At 42.4% G+C, this 16694-nt stretch overlaps 1 protein-coding gene across 2 annotated transcripts in view; it reads right to left on the reverse strand.

Annotated features, from left to right (window-relative positions):
- LOC133370217 (protein argonaute-4) overlaps positions 1-16694 on the reverse strand; it is a 42666-nt gene that overhangs the window by 15023 nt on the left and 10949 nt on the right. For both annotated transcript variants that reach the window (XM_061596138.1, XM_061596137.1), the window contains exons 2-10: positions 4965-5130; positions 4510-4630; positions 3181-3362; positions 2694-2830; positions 2470-2604; positions 1858-1945; positions 803-950; positions 606-725; positions 86-214 (exon numbers count right to left, since the gene is read on the reverse strand). In XM_061596138.1, coding sequence (XP_061452122.1) covers positions 86-214; positions 606-725; positions 803-950; positions 1858-1945; positions 2470-2604; positions 2694-2830; positions 3181-3362; positions 4510-4630; positions 4965-5130 — 1226 coding nt within the window. The remainder of the gene's footprint in view (positions 1-85; positions 215-605; positions 726-802; positions 951-1857; positions 1946-2469; positions 2605-2693; positions 2831-3180; positions 3363-4509; positions 4631-4964; positions 5131-16694) is intronic.

Genomic DNA, 16694 nt, shown 5'->3' on the forward strand with positions numbered 1-16694 from the left:
TATTCATAGGGTCACCATAAGTTGTAATCGAGTTGAAGGTACATAACACACACATATTATTTTGTTAAAACTGTAGAGAACTTACCCTGCCTCCATATTGCAACATTGGCGCAGGCAACACCCTGCCTGTCAACTCCGTCATTTCATTATGGACAACGATACCAAACTCCTTCAGATATGGATCAGGACCGCCCACCATGCTATTACTCTTCACCTGGAGATACGGAGGATATCTCTTGAACATACATATTGACTCACCTGGATGTTTTACTTGTGGAGGTGTGGCTCAATCACACCTAATTAACCCTATCAGTTTCTGGGTGCTTGCCATTCTTTGCTCCATCCATGTATGTCTACATGGACCAGAAAATATACTTTTACACTTTGTCAAAAAGTAACAACCTGGTTATTTGTTGTTATACTCTGTCCCCAGACCACAAACTGACACAAACCTAGTAAGTCCAGTGGCGAGAAATGGCTGTTAACCTTTGACCTAAGTAAATGGTTTGGAACACTAACAAAAAAAAGATCCTGTTATATGCACAAATGTGATCACTATGTTTGTAGCTTCTTATTCCCGTAAGATTAAGTTAAGAATTACTCACTAGTCTACTAATTTCTTCCTGCCTGTCAGGTGCAGACCGTGCCGTTGCCTTGATCATCGTTGACGTCTGATTGTCTGTTAGCTTCTTGATGCATCGCTGGCCTGCTACTATATTACATACCTAAGATCAGAAAGATGGCATGTAGGCAAGCATATTGTAATACAATGGGACTGAAGTAAACTGCCATGTTTATTTACCTCGAGGGGTAAATACGTGTGTTTCTGCTCCTGCCCTACTTGAAGGCATGGAAGATGAGGGTATTTCAGCTGCAGACTGTACTTCTGCTTAAAATACTGAGCTACTGTACACTCCATAGCCTGTCCATTTTCCAACTGCAGAGGGAACCTGCGAAGGGAAATATTGCTTTGATTAGCATTCACAAGAAAAATATTTGTCTATTAGAACAAGAACAGTCTGCTGTAGCTAGTTCCATATCACCTTGTACTGTTATTAAAGATATCTCTGTAAGAGAAGAACAATTACACAAATGACTATACCATATCTATCTGTCTATCAATCTATCAGTTTGGAAACTGATATGAGATGGTAAGAGACAAAAATTGATTGAATCTTCCAAAAGCTATAGTCAAACGGTGCCAAAGTTGGCTATTCAAGATGAAAGGCCAACATACTCCCATACTGCCCTGCGGCTGAAATCAAGAGGCCTTTCTACAGGTGCTTGGCTGCCAGAAGGGGGCCTTCGCTCTAGCTGCACATGGATTATGGAAACCCCCAAAAGTGATATCTGCCTTGCGTTTTTGCTCTTATCCTTTATGTTTTTGGCAGGTAATTTGATTTGCTACAGATGGCATCTCTGCTTGCTGTTTTTAACACTGCTTCTCACTGATAATCAGTATTGATTTTTAACTGCTACTCTTTGGGTGATGGTTCTCCTCTGTTCTCAGCTATATATAATTATGCATGTTTTTTATTTGTTTCTGTAGGGTTCTTTGATATGTTCACAAATACATATGCATGTTTAGTTATGTTAAATCCTCATATCAGTCAAGTTTATAAAACAACTTTCCAAGGGAGGGACAAAACAAAAGACTAAGTCACTCCGAGTTTAAAGTTGCTGGACAACTGTCTTTTAAAATGGCCACATTTTCAATAGTTTAAACTTTTAAAAGATTCATCTTAGAAGCAAAGGATTTTATCCAATGTTACATGACCAGCTTGGGTCCATTAATTTAAATGGGTTTACTCTGAGCAGAACTTAGCTGGATGCAACCCAAGGAATGATCATACATACGTTTGATGGCTGGCTGGTCGCCTAGTAACATTGCAAACTCTGTATTTTCTCTTCATCTGACCACAGTGAGTAACCTCTACTTTTAGACCTGTAAATCCAGAACACACACAAAATACACCAATAAATAGGAGGTCAATGTGATAGAATGAGGAGGCATTTGGGGTTTTCTGTGGGACCCTAGGTTCAAATCGTTGCTTTCTACATGGGGTAACTGCCTACCTACATTAGAAAGTTGCTATGAAGTCTACTTTATTTAAGCCTGCCCCTCTCTAAGGCTCAGGTTGGCTTACAGTTTCAAAATCCCAGTCAGGAATCAAAAATATTTGCTGAAATATTCCACCTACTAAAAGCTTAAACCTGGTTATCATCGGCCCAAGCTGAAAGGACAGAATGTTTCCAACAGCTCTGCAAGCTGAAACTTATCAGGAAGAGAGTGCAATAACATAAATGAGAAGAACTAACAGCCTACTGAACAGTGTTACAGATGGTCCAGGCCATCATATCATTTTTTTCAAAGATGGGAACATACCCAGAAGATGCTTAGGAATCAGGTTTTTTTCTTTTTTAAGTTCAATGTACATGAAAAGATTTTAATTTACGCCAAAGATTCACCTCTGATTTCTTTGGTAAACTTAACACGCTGGGAATCTGTAAGGGGTTTTGTTTGTTCATTGATGTTCTGAATATCCAAGACCTCGCACATGAACTCAATAATAGGCTGGGCACGGTAGAAAGCGGTTGCTGATACTAAAATAGAAAACAAAACAAAAAGATACTGAGCAAAGATTTATGGAAGAGATTTAAAGCTAATTAAATCACAGGAGATTATTCCATACCATCTATGTTGAGCATCATGTTCCACATAGCTGGCCTGACAGACTGGTGGAAGCCAAACCAGACCTCCCGACCACCTCCCAGTGGGTGATAGTATCCTTCAGGGGGAGAGAAGAAGGAACGGCCCACTGGTGTGTACCTAAGAAGAATGGGGGAGTATCAGTGTTGTTCCCTCAAAATGAAGGGTGAGAGGAGTTTGAGGAATTCTGTGCAATACATTACAAATATTAAGCATTAATCAAGTGGGACTTGCAAAAAAACTCTGCAGTGTGGAATACTCCTGTTCAGGCTTCCAGCTGGCCATGCCCTCAGCCAGGATATTCCATTCTACATCCCATCAACTCAGTCAGTCTTCTGTGCTGACCAAGTATGCTTAGTCCTCACAGGGCTGTTTTGGAGGTTTGAGATAGGGGTTAGAGGCACAACAACAAAAGACAGCTTAGCTAGCCTTGGCTGTGAAAAGAATGAAAATATATCATAGGAGCTCACCTCATAGAGGGAAGGTGCCGTGTGATGACATCAAGTGCCTGTACAGAGTCTTCTGGGACTTCATTGACATGCCCTGCCAGAGCTTCCAGGAGCATCTGAAGGCTGACCACAGACACCCACTGAACGGACACTTTAAAGGTTTGGTCCTTCCCTTCACCTGGGAGTGTGACCTCCATATCCACCTGAAGAATCAATTATGAAAGTTAGCCACATTGAAAAACTGCATCAGTTTCAGCTAACTTTTATAAAGGCTGAAAATGTTCAACAGCATCATTTGCACTCCATGGAAACCTGGCTGAGATCAGTTTAAATTTAGGGCTCTTTTAATTAGAGCAGATATTTCTGCAACAAAAGAATCCGATGTCTACTCTGTGTGGAAGCCCTAAAGAAGCGGTAGCTAACCTCTGGTCCTTCAGATATTGCCAGACCACATCTCCAATTATTCATGACTATTGGCTATGCTGAACAGGACACATGGGAGTTGTGAAGTCCCAACATAGGAAGGGCTGCAGGCTATCCACCCCTGCCCTAAAGGTCTGAAGCACTCAGAATAAAGATATGGGAATATCTCAATAACCCCCAGAATATCATCAGTTTCATTATTAAGTCTCCCCCACTCCAATCTACAGCAGCAGATTACCACTCCATACAAGTACAGTAAGTCTTTTAGAGCAAATGCAGATGTTTCATTTAACGTAAGATGTTGTTTCAAATGAGGCATGAGAAGTGGCCCTCTCCAGAAAGCAGCACGTATACTATTTAACACTTCATGGCAATGGTCACATTCAGACATAACACTAAGCTATAGCGTATGGTTTATTTTACCACACTGCACATGAACAGTGTGCTTGTGTATGCAGCTCAAGCTATCCCACTTTGCTCCTCCCTTAGACAAGCAGGGAAACAAACCAAGGAGTGGCTGGGCTTAGCATTACACCTTCTTCTTGGCTTCCCAAGTGTAGTTTGTTTGGAAAGAAACCAATCACAAGCACTGGTCAGAGCATAACACTAAGCCATGGTTTGTTTTCCTGCTCAACTAAGCAAGGAGCAAAGTGGGAGAACTCAAACTCATTCATAGTAACATTAAACAAACTGTACCTCAAGGTATAGATATGTCTGAATGGGGTCAATGAAAACAAAAACCAGTTATAACATTACTTCTGCAGAAAGTTTACATAGCATTGTTGCAAAACCTAGAACTAAATAGGTTTTTCAATACCTCATATTCCTGTAATGTTTAAGGCTGAGCATGACATCATTAGGATGTAGGCAATGGATCACTGGATTCAGCAACTTCATCTTCTGAAGGCCATTCATAAAGTCACTTACCCTATCCCTGCCAATAGGCAGAGGATGTGCAGTGTACATGTTCCTTTTGCCATCATAGCCAGGCTGCCGATCCCCAAATATCTGCATCTTAAAGTGTCTCACCATAGTATCCACCACTTCCCTGAAAAAAAGTTGCAAGTTTAATAGAGGTGAGGACAGACAAATGGAAAAATTAATGACACACAAGTATTTAACAGCCTTGATCCAAGCTGCTGGCAGAGCCAGAATAAGTAAGCATTATTTTAATCCAAAAACAAGCGATTTCTACAGTATCAGGTTGTCACTAAATCTGTTGTTGAGGAGGGTGCAGGGCAGTTCCATAGTACTTCCAATTTTAGTACTCAAATGCTCACAGCATACTTTAGTTCTTTACCCAAAAAAACTATTTAAAACTGCTATTGATAGTAGTCAGAGAACTGTTAAAAATAGGCTTGAAACTATCAAGTTGGCCTCACCTGTTCACCCTCCGGGGACGCTTTTCTGGTTTGATATCCACGTCATAATGATAAACATCAATTTTAGGGATCTGCACTTGGAAATGATTGGCTAAGAGACGGATTGGTTTCCCAACTGTTCCCAGGCCTGGGCGACGGGGTGGCTGAAAAAGGTTGGCTGGTGGCCCTGTGAAAAATTGAGAGATTTAAAACATCACCTAGCAAACATTGCTACCCTAAGCATTTTAGAAATTCCAACTGAACTTAAGGGTGTGCCCCATTTAAAGAGAACAAAATCTGAATTTACATGCATTGCCCAAGTGACAAGGTTTTACTACATATTATTCCAAACAGCTCTAACAGTTTTAGCCAATACTCGCTGGTACAGCACACACCCAAAACAAAGACCAGCAATGTGATCTCAGTGACTATGTGCTATCTTGTTTTGCATCTTTGATCTGTAACATCAAAGTGTATCATTCTGTGCAATTTCCCCCTACTTCAGTTAGGAATATATTTATTTATTTATTAGATTTATATCCCGCCCTTTTTCCCAGCAGGAGTCCAGGGCAGCAATAATATTCTGATACCACTACATAATTTTATATTCTACTGTTATTTTAATTGCTTTAAAAGCAGAGATGGAGAACCTTTGGCTCTCCAAATGTTGTTGGACTCCAGCTCCCATCCTCTCTGATAATTGGGCCCTGTTGGCTGGGGCTGATGGGAATTATAGTCCAACAACATCCGGAGGGTCACAGGTCCTCTACCATACTTTAAAGCAGGGATAACCAATGTTGTGTCCTCCAGATGTTATTGGACTACAACATTCACAGGGCACCACATCGGCTATCCCTGCTTTACATTCACAGGGCACCACATCGGCTATCCCTGCTTTAAAGTAACCCAAATGGATTTTACTGATTTCTAATTAGAACACTGACAAAACTAGTATTTAAGAAGAGTTTGCAGATTCTTTTTTACAACATACAAGCACCAATGTTTCACACCCAACACTGACATTCAGCCTGCAGAGCATATTCTGCCCACATGAGACAGGTCTGCCAGCCTCAGATTTATCAAACATTCATGCTAGTGGCATGAGCATAAACAGACACCAAAAAAAAATAAGGCCAAGACAACCTTATTTTTTATGCTTTTACATTTACACTATATTTTGTTCTTTTGTAAGCCACCCTAGTAATCAGATTCAAAGGCAGTATAAAAACATAAGGTCTGACTTACAGAGCTCATACTAACACCAAGGAATATGCATTTTTATTCTTTTGATTTCTCACATTCATATACTCCAGTAAGTTTACACTCTCCTTGTAAGGATTCAGCCTCCAGTTTGCAAGTGGTATCAACATGCTTAAATCTAATTGACATTCCCAATCAAAAGCTAGGTTATATAGGTGTTCTTGGGAAAACTAACATAGTACTGCAAGTCAGAACTAGACATTACTGGAGACGTGCTTAAATCTCATATCATTGACTTCTCTCTCTTTGGTGGCATCCAAATGTATAAAGTGATGTCAGAATGCGATAAGTTTCTCTGTCAATCATAACTGACACCCAACGAAATGCAATAGGGAAAAACTTGTAGTGTGGTGATGTTATACAGAATATGTAGTGTTATGGGATTTTACTGGGGTGAGAGGAACAGGCAACATGAGGCTGCTGGTTTTGGTGGTAGCTCTGAATCTCCCATGATGCTAGGTTCCAGCCTGATGCCAAAAAAAAAAAAAAAGGAAATTGATATCCCTTTTTTAAATTAAGATTATCTAGACTTTGCAGCATAATTTATATCTAAATTAGAAGAGCAGAGACTCCAAAGTGAAGAATATATTGCACCACAGCCAACAATATCTTACCCTTTTCTGTTTATTATGTTGAAGAAACTGGCAAGTATTTTTGCAGGAAGGAATGTTTTCTACACAACTGGATGTCATCATGTTGACCAACACATTTTCAAAGATGTCTGCATTCTACATTTTAGCTGTGCAATATATCCCAAGGCATTATTTCTTTTTGCTTCATTGCTAGTCGGAGAGGCACACTAGAAAAATCTGCACTGAGAATCTGACAAATCTGTTGAAACAGACCAAAAGGTCCTGTTCGTCCAACATTCTGATTTCCACAGTAACCAATCAGATGTCTCTGGGAAGATTAGGCAACAGTCCTCCCTGCTCTCTGTCCCTAATACTCAGAAGTATACTGTATCTAAACCTGGATGTTCCATTTAACTCCCTCAACAAATAAGCCTTTCAATGGGCATCTTCCATGAATTTGATTAATTTCTAAACGCCATTTAAGCTATTCGCTATCACCATATAGAAGTACAGTAATGCATTTCCTAGGTTAATTACATGTTGCACAAAGATGTACTAATTTTTTGTTGTTGTCATGCAAACTCCTCTAAAGACAACTGGAGAGCCAGTATGCCACTACTACTGAAAAGACCCTATCTCTGGTCACCTCCAGACCAGATCTCTGAGGGTGGTAGAAAACCAAAAAGGACCTCTGAAGAAAATACTATTACACATAGACATGCTTATGTGGCAGGAGACAATCCTCAAGTTACTTGAGTCCTAAACTATTTACTGCTTTATCAATATGACCAATTGCAGTTGTGTTTTATTCAAATTAATTCAAAGCTTTACTTAAGAGTTTTTATTGGAGTGGCAGTAAATATTTTATTGCTTTGACAACTGAAAACATTGTTTAAATTTTAAGGGGGGAATTAAGGTACTAAAAGCTGTTAACATACCAATTTTGACATACTCAAGAGCTGAACATTTTATATTTACCACTCCCTCTAGGAACTAGCTTTTTAGCAATTTTTTTTTTCATGGAAAATGTATTAGCAGAAAGATTCCTGGAATACAGTATCGTCTATTACGGAAAAGTTCCCACTCAAAACTACTTTTTTCCCTATGCTAAAACACACATGAACGCTTTAGCATGTCCTATGGAAAGTACTCCAAGTTCAACTGCTCACAAAACTGGTTTTATTACAGACTTTCATATCACAAAGTCAGCATAAGATGCCATTTTTTGCTTTCAAAAAATTAAGCCTCTTGTCTATCATGAATCAAGGACAATCAAAGTTTAATTACTTGGATACTCAGGAGACGACTTGCTAATCCTGCGCTAATTGGTCTGAAGTAGCATAGTTTTAGTGAACCAGTGATCTGCTCAGAGATATTACATGGAAAATATGTTGATGCATTTAAAAATTTTGTAGGTTCAGTATTTGAGCTGATCAGATTAAATTACTTTCAATACCCCCTCATTTTTTTATGTAATATTTTTTATTTATAGAGCACTTTTTCTTAAGTACAGCATATACATTACTCTTAGTAACCCTCACAAAACTCCTGAAAAACCAGTATTACCCCCACATTACAGAAAGGAGCCAAGGCTAAGTGATAACTTGCAATTTAGTTAGCCCATGGCTCAAGTGAGATTTGTAAGAAGAGAATATCTAGAATAAATCACAAGTTCATTTACTATTATTACCATTACTATTATTATTATTAAATTTATTTATATATTGCATTTTCCACAAATACACGTGCTCAAAGCGGTTCACACAAATAGTCCAAATGCAATAAATAGCACAACACATAAAAAGTATAATCACTACATTAAGAAAAAAATATATACATCAAAGCATAAATGACCATAAAGCTCAACAACAAAGGTAAAGGTGTCCCCGCACTTATAGTGTGAGTCGCTTCCGACTCTTAGGGTGACGTCTTGCGACGTTTACTAGGCAGACCGTATATATGGGGTGGGATTGCCAGTTCCTTCCCCGGCCTTTCTTTACCCCCCTCAGCATATGCTGGGTACTCATTTTACCGACCACGGATGGATGGAAGGCTGAGTGGACCTCGACCCCTTTTACCAGAGATTCGACTTCCTCCTTCCGTTGGAATCGAACTCCAGCCATGAGCAGAGCTCCGGCTGCATTACCGCCGCTTACCACTCTGCGCCACGGAGGGTCTCCTCAACAAAGCCAAAGCAAAAATATTTAAAAACTAACCTCCAAGCTGATACAAAAATCTCTTCCATCCCCCCAACCCCCACAGCTCAGCCCAAAGGGCCAGAAAGTCTTCTGAAAGAAGCTGCGCTTGAAGGCTTCCCGGGCTGGATGGTGGGGCAAGGCAGGTGGAAACAGCCCTCCCCTGATGACAAACCGAGTCTCTCTCCCATCATCTACTACCAGAGTCCAGGCGTTCCACATCTAGGTGTTTTTTGTTGTTTGGGGGGGTGGGGTTTTTTTGGTAACAGAAAAATTAGCCAGAGACCGGTAGAACCAGGAGCTCTAGAAGGCCAATGTGACTCAATAAGTAGCGCAGGTTGTGTTTCACTATGTGAATCCCAGGTTCAAATGCCTACCCTTTGAGCTAAATGACCATAACGATCAGTCTTAGGCAAGCTGCTTTGCCTGGTCAACATAATGTTATGAAATAAAGGAAAGAAACTGTAAAAAGTGACAAAAGCTAACAAAAGCAATTTTGGAAGGGGGGGGGAAGACAGATTCAGTAAGCGTGGCCCAAGATAGCTACTTTGCTCACTCAGCCTTTTTAAGTGCAAAATTGATCCAGTGAACAGGAATATACTTCCATTTAGGTTTTCAAGCAAAACTTACCCGATTCCCTCAAACGACACAGGTTGGGTGAATTTCAACCCACCGTAAACTTTATGGCCAATCAATTGGTATATTTTTAGTTGTCACCATAAACATGTTAGCCCTTCTCAGGCTTTTCAGCAGGGCCACACTTGCTCACCCGTCTTCCTCCGTCTCTCCCCAGGCATCACCTGTTAACTTCTGATAGGGAATCCAGATAAGCCTCCACCCCTCCCCTGACCGTCATATAGTTTGTGTGGTAAAATGTGGTCCTTCAGTAACCAGGTCCTACATAGCTCGGGGATTTAAAACTAATCACCAAGAGTTTGACTTGCATAGTTGCTTGCTACCCTGGGCTCCTTTAGGAAGAAGGGTGGGATATAAATTTAATACATACTTGAACATTGTTAAAGAAAGCATTAGTAGTTTTACTTCTTCCTGTGGTAAATTTGATTGAACCAGAATACCCAAAAAGCCTTCACAATGGCAATTCATTACACAATCCCAAGGCAGGAATTTCTCTTTATTATGAACCATAGTAGTTAAGAGGGTAAGTTAACCTACAACTAAAACTTCACTTTATCAATTGCACAGATTAAACCTTGCAGTTTTAGTATGACCACAAAATGCTTTGCATTTTACTATTTCATAAGTGTTAAAGTACACATGGCAGCGAGAGCCAGTATGGTGTAGTGGTTAAGGTATCGGACTACAACTTGGAAGACCAGGGTTCGAATCCCCACAGAGCCATGAAGCTCGCTGGGTGACCTTGGGCCAGTCACTGCCTCTTCAGCCTCAGAGGAAGGCAATGGTAAACCACCTCTGAATACCGCTTACCATGAAAACCCTGTTCACAGGGTTGCCATAACTCAAAATCGACTTGAAGGCAGTCCATTTCCATTTTACATATGGCGGCATGGCTATGCCTTGCCCTAGTCTGTCCCTTTAAGATGTCCAAGTTCTCTATTCCTCCTTCACATCCAAGCAGACACCATCTAGCATTTTCCTAGTGGCATGCAGTCTCTCTCATTGACTGCTAGGAGCCACTTGTCAATCAGATCCCACCATCTGGAATGCTGTCGTAATTATTTGTCCCTCATCCTGTAACTAACTCAAAGCTACCAACATTGGAGTGACCATAAGAGCAAATTTTGCTGTATTAGTTTGCCTCTAATAAGATCAGTTAGACCAGCCTTTCCCAACTAGTGGGCCACCAGATGTTGTTGGACCACAACTCCCATCAGCCTCAGCCAGCATTGCCAATGGTCAGGAAAGATGGAAATTGTGGTCCAACAACATCTGGTGGCCCACTAGTTGGGAAAGGCTGAGTTAGACCAATATTCTGATTTAGAGTTTATTTTTCTTGATTATGCATACTTGCTGTTTCTTCCCCATCCCCTTTTTATGCTCCTCTTAAATACACTGCCTAATTGGATTTCTGGAATGTACTGGTTTCCGGACACACTCTAGGGATACCTATCCCAGATACTCCTGTTTCAAGCTACACTACAGATTTAAAGGGCCTGAGAGATTAGAAGGGGTACAGGCAGGAAACTTGGGATTCAATTGGCAGCCCCCCTACTCACAAACAGACCACTGTAAGGCAGCGAGAATCCCACACTTTTCCTAAGTGACAAATAAGTGACTGGCTCCAAGGAAAGGGAGAAGCGGTATGAGTCAACTGTTGCTAATGAACTGCCCTACCAGGTTAGCATTGAAACAGGGTGCTGCCGTCCTTCACACAAGTGAACATCCTCACAGCAGATCTTGCTAAAATGCAGACATCCTAGAGCCAATAAGTTAGCACATTTCAGATGATAACCGACACCTATGTCATGCAACTCAAAAAACCATATCCCAAAGACTCAAGCATATCCATAACCAATTTAACTCCTGTCCATATTTGTCTTGATCAATTTAAGAAGCCTTTTTATATTTAAGTATCAATACATATTATTATTATTATTATTTAATTTATTAGTCACCCATCTGGCTGGTTGTCCAGCCACTCTGGGCGACGTACAAGATAAAACAATACATTAAAACATTAAAATTTAAAACCATAACAGTAAGAAACCTAACCCACCCCAAAAGCCTGCCTGAAGAGCCAAGTCTTCAAGGCCCGGCGGAAGCTTATCATAGAAGGGGCATGGCGGAGATCATTTGGGAGAGAGTTCCACAGGGTGGGGGCCACTATTGAAAAAGCCCTCTCTCTAGTCCTCACCAGTCTAGCTGTTTTAACCGGTGGGATCGAGAGAAGGTCTTCTGAGGCTGATCTTGTTGAGCGGCATCCCTGATGATGCTGGAGGCACTCCTTCAGATAGACTGGGCTAAAACCATATAGGGTTTTAAAGGTCAAAACCAACACCTTGAATTGGGCCCGGTTAACAACCGGTAGCCAGTGCAACTCCTTCAGCACTGGAGTGATGTGATCTTGCCGGTGGCTGCCTTTAATCAGACGAGCCGCCGCATTCTGTACCAGTTGCAGCTTCCGGACCGTTTTCAAGGGTAACCCCACGTAGAGTGCATTACAGTAGTCTAGGCGAGGTGACCAGGGCATGTACTACCGGTGGGAGCAGATGGTTGGGAAGGTAGGGGCGCAGCCTCCGTATCAGATGGAGTTGATACAGCGCCGGCCGGCTCACAGCCGAGACTTGAGCCTCCATGGTCAGCTGGGAGTCAAGAATGACCCCCAGGCTGCGGACCAGGTCTTTCAGAGGCAATCGTACCCCATTGAGCACCAGGTCCACATCCCCCAGCCTTCCCTTGTCTCCCACAAACAGTACCTCGGTTTTGTCAGGGTTCAGCCTCAGCTTATTCCTTCCCATCCAGCCACTCACCGACTCCAGGCACTTGGACAGGGTTTCTACAGCCAACCTTGGTGAAGATTTAAATGAGAGATAGAGCTGCGTGTCATCCGCATACTGATGACATTGCAGCCCATATCTCCTGATGATTGCCCCCAGCGGCTTTATATAGATGTTGAACAGCATCGGGGAGAGGATGGAACCCTGTGGCACCCCACAAGTGAGAGGCCAAGGATCCGAGACCTCATCCTCCAATGCCACTCTTTGGTACCCACCAGAGAGGAAGGAATGGAACCACTGCAATATAGTGCCCCCCATGCCTAACCTCTTCAGGCGGTCCAGGAGGATAACATGGTCAACGGTATTGAAAGCCGCTGAGAGATCAAGGAGGACAAGGAAGGTGCATTCGTCCCTATCCCACGCCCTCCTCATATCATCTACCAAGGCTACCAAGGCTGTTTCAGTCCCATGTCCAGGCCTGAGGCCCAATTGAAATGGATCCAGATAATCCGCTTCCTCCAAGTGCACTTGCAACTGTTTTGCCACCACCCGCTCAATCGCCTTGCCTAAGAATGGCAAATTTGAGACTGGGCGAAAGTTGTTCAGATCTTGGGGATCCAAGGAGGGCTTCTTTAAGATTGGTTTTATTACTGCCTCCTTGAGCGATGATGGCATTACTCCCTCTTCGAGATATGTATTTACCACCATCTTGATCCCCTCACCCAGTCTATCTTTGCAGCTCATAATGAGCCACGATGGGCAAGGATCGAGTAAGCAAGTGGTTGGCTTTAAGGTTGAAAGCACCTTGTCCACTTCATCAGATGGAAGAAGCTGGAACCAATCCCACACCACCAGAGCACCACTGGTCACCTCTGGCTCGCTCACTGTGTCCACAGCGCACGGAATAGCACTCTTAATACGATCAATTTTCTCCGCAAAGTGTTTAGCAAACTCAGCACAGGAGACCTTAGCATGTTCCATTGGTTCCGGAGCAACTGGACCGACCAGGCTCCGGACCACTTGGAACAGTCTCCTGGGACAGCACTCTGCAGATGCAATAGAGGCTGCCCTTATTGCCACATGATAGGCTGCCGCAGCCGCTCTAACATGTGTCCGATCGTCGTCAGAGCGAGATTTCCACCACCAGCGCTCTAGCCGTCTCATCTCCCGCCTCAGAGTTCGCAACCATGGGGTGAACCACGGTGCCGTCTGAGTTCTATTCAGGGGGAGAGGGCGTTTCGGAGCCACCCGGTCTAATGCCCTGGCGATTGCGACATTCCACCCCTCCACCAGGGTCTCAGCCGAGTGGCTGTGTGCATGCTCCAGAGAATCCCCAAGCGCATTCAGGAATCCATCAGGATCCATCAAATGCCTGGGGCGGACCATTTTAATAGGTCCTCCACCCCCACGGAGGGTTTGTGGCACCGAAAGGTCCAACCTCACCAAGTAGTGGTCTGACCATGACAAGGGGTGATGGATGTACCCCCAGTTTTCAGATCACTCCCCTCCTCTCCCGAGACAAACACAAGGTCAAGTGCATGACCGGCTACATGGGTGGGCCCCATTGTAATAAGGTGCAGCTCCCAGGAAGCCATGGTTTCCATGAAGTCCCGAGGCACCCCAGTAAGGATGGCCTCTGAATGTACACTGAAGTCCCCCAATACCAGCAGGTACATATCCCAATACATATCCAGCCACTTGCATCTTCAGAATATGCCAATATAGAAGCCAAAATGCCCAGATCTGATAGCTCTTCACAAAGCACGGGGCAATCCATACAATATGAAGAGCCCTGCTAGATCAGGCCAAAGGCCCACAAAATCCAGCATCCCATTCTCAGTGGCCAACCAGATGCCTATGGGAAGCCTGCAAGCAGAACCCAACTGCAACAACTCTCCTCTTGTGATTCCAGCAACCATTATTCAGAGGGACACTACCTCCAGAACTGGAGGTTAACCATCATGACTAGCCTTCATTGATAGCCTTAAATGCCATGAATTTGTCTAATCATCTTTTAAAGTCGTCCAAATTGGTGGCCATATGTGGGAGCAAATTCCATAGTTTAAGTATGTCCTGTGTGTGGTCAGCCTGCTTTCTCCCTCAGTGCTGAATGCACTATGCTCTGAATGTGGCAAGAGCTCGTGTAATTGTTTAAAATGAGCACAAACCACAAGTCAACCCACTTGGGTAGGCCTGGGTTCATGAGCAAAATTGTCATCTTGCTAATGACACAAGATGCAGAGGACTTGTTCATCATGTGTATAATGCAATATACATGTAGTGTATATATTGGATGGAAAAAGCACCCTTAAGTTTTTTTGTGAATCAGCCTCACTACATCTTTAGGCAGCATGGCATGGTGGCTAGAAGGTTTGCATGTGGAAAACCCAGGTTCAAAATATTTCTCAGGGTAGCCTTGGTAAGTCGCCACTAGTTCTCAGCCTTGCTCAACTCACATGGAATCCCGTCTGCCTGCCTCACAGACTTGGATAATATTGAGTATACCCATCACCCTGAGTTCTTTTAGAAAGGAACCTCCTTATGAAGTTCCTTCCTGGAAGTAACAAAGGAAGTGAAATGACAAGGGACCACTGAAGTGGTGCAGTCCCTGCATGTGAACTTTACCAGCTCTATGAAGCTTGCTTAAACTCTTCATCACATTTCACAATAAAAAAAGGTGACAACTTCAAGGACTATCAACTATCAGCTTTAATCTCAACCAATACTGGATCCCATATCAAGAAATTATTAAGGACACTTTAGGAAAAATTAATCCCATGGCTTTATTTACTCACTTGTGAAGTGGCAACAAGTTGCCAAGTATACAATCTTGGCAAAATTATCCACTGCCAAGAAAACATTGGAGATCTATTTTAATATGAAAATGTATTGACCGAGTACCTTTTAGGTGCAAAAGCAAAGGGGCTTACAGGGATTTAACACATTTAAAAAAAATTCAAAAAAATTTTAAGTATCATTTCGGAACAAGCTTCTAACAACAATGAACAGCAGCATCGTAATACAACCTTATACAAACTTATCCTGACACACGGACGTCCTCACTGGAACACATTTGGAGGGCTGGAGGGCCACAACTGAGGCATCAACACTGTAAAGACTTGTTTATAGTGGCACTGAAAGCAGTCTCTTTTGTTTATTGCAATTCACAGTTTACGTAGAGCAGAATATATACGGGAGAAGGTGACCTTTAACGTATCACAGAGAAGACTAAGGTTTTATAAGCTGAAACCAGCACCTAGAGTTTAATTCAGAAACCAAGTGGCAACCAATGGCGTTCACAAAGGATGACTGTCACATAGTCACTGAATTCTGACAAAAGCCTTACTACTACTGGACTTGGAAACTTCTGCTGGTCCAGACTGTCCACAAGGGTAGCCCCATATAAAGCACATTACAATAGTCATGTTGAAAAGTTACATAATATGCATGACTGCAGCCAGGACCTTAGTCTCCAGGAAAGGGCACAGCAGTCATATCAATAAAACAAACAATACATTTCTAACAAGATCTACCACAAGGACATCCTAAAGAAAAGCCAGACGCAAGACAACAACCCCCAAACTGAAAACCTCCTCTTTAAGGGAGAGAGAGACCCCAAGAAGAGGTGGCATTTCTCTTAGATCCTGACCAATACAACCATCTACCATCAGCTTCTGTCTTGTCAGGACTGAGCTGCATTTTTTAAAAAATTCTGATCCAGTTCATTACTCTACATTTCAGTCATTCATGCACCACATTCGATACAGATGAAATGGAGAAATACTTCAAGTGCCATCAGCATAATGACTGCACTGTGCCCCAAATCTCCAGATAACCTTGTCCGGCAGTGTCATGCAGATATTAAGATAAAACCCTGTGGAACCATCTCCAGGAATATGCCTGGAGTTAACTCCCACAAGGTGGCTGGTGTGACCAAAGTATTTTCTATCCTAAATCCCATCCAGAATCAAGATTTTAAAAGAATCTATATAATGCATGTTATTCAGAAAGACCTGTAGCTGATTAGTAATTGCCCACTCAACCACCCTGCCAAAATGGGAAGAATTTATTAACAGAAGATGGATCTAATTTCTCAATCCAAGGGGATCCAAGGAGTCTTGCAACCACCTTTAAGAGAATGCAACATCACTCCTTCCCACAAAGATCCACAGATAAATTTCACAAAACCAATTTTGTAGTCTCCTTTTTACTAGCAAGACCAAAAAAGGACTGAGTAAGCAAATTGTCCGGCAAACCACTCCAAGCTCCCCATATGCATCTTTGGCCATTAGCAATTGAAACTCACCT

This window comes from Rhineura floridana, chromosome 15, assembly GCF_030035675.1.
Source record: "Rhineura floridana isolate rRhiFlo1 chromosome 15, rRhiFlo1.hap2, whole genome shotgun sequence".
NCBI lineage: Eukaryota > Metazoa > Chordata > Lepidosauria > Squamata > Rhineuridae > Rhineura > Rhineura floridana.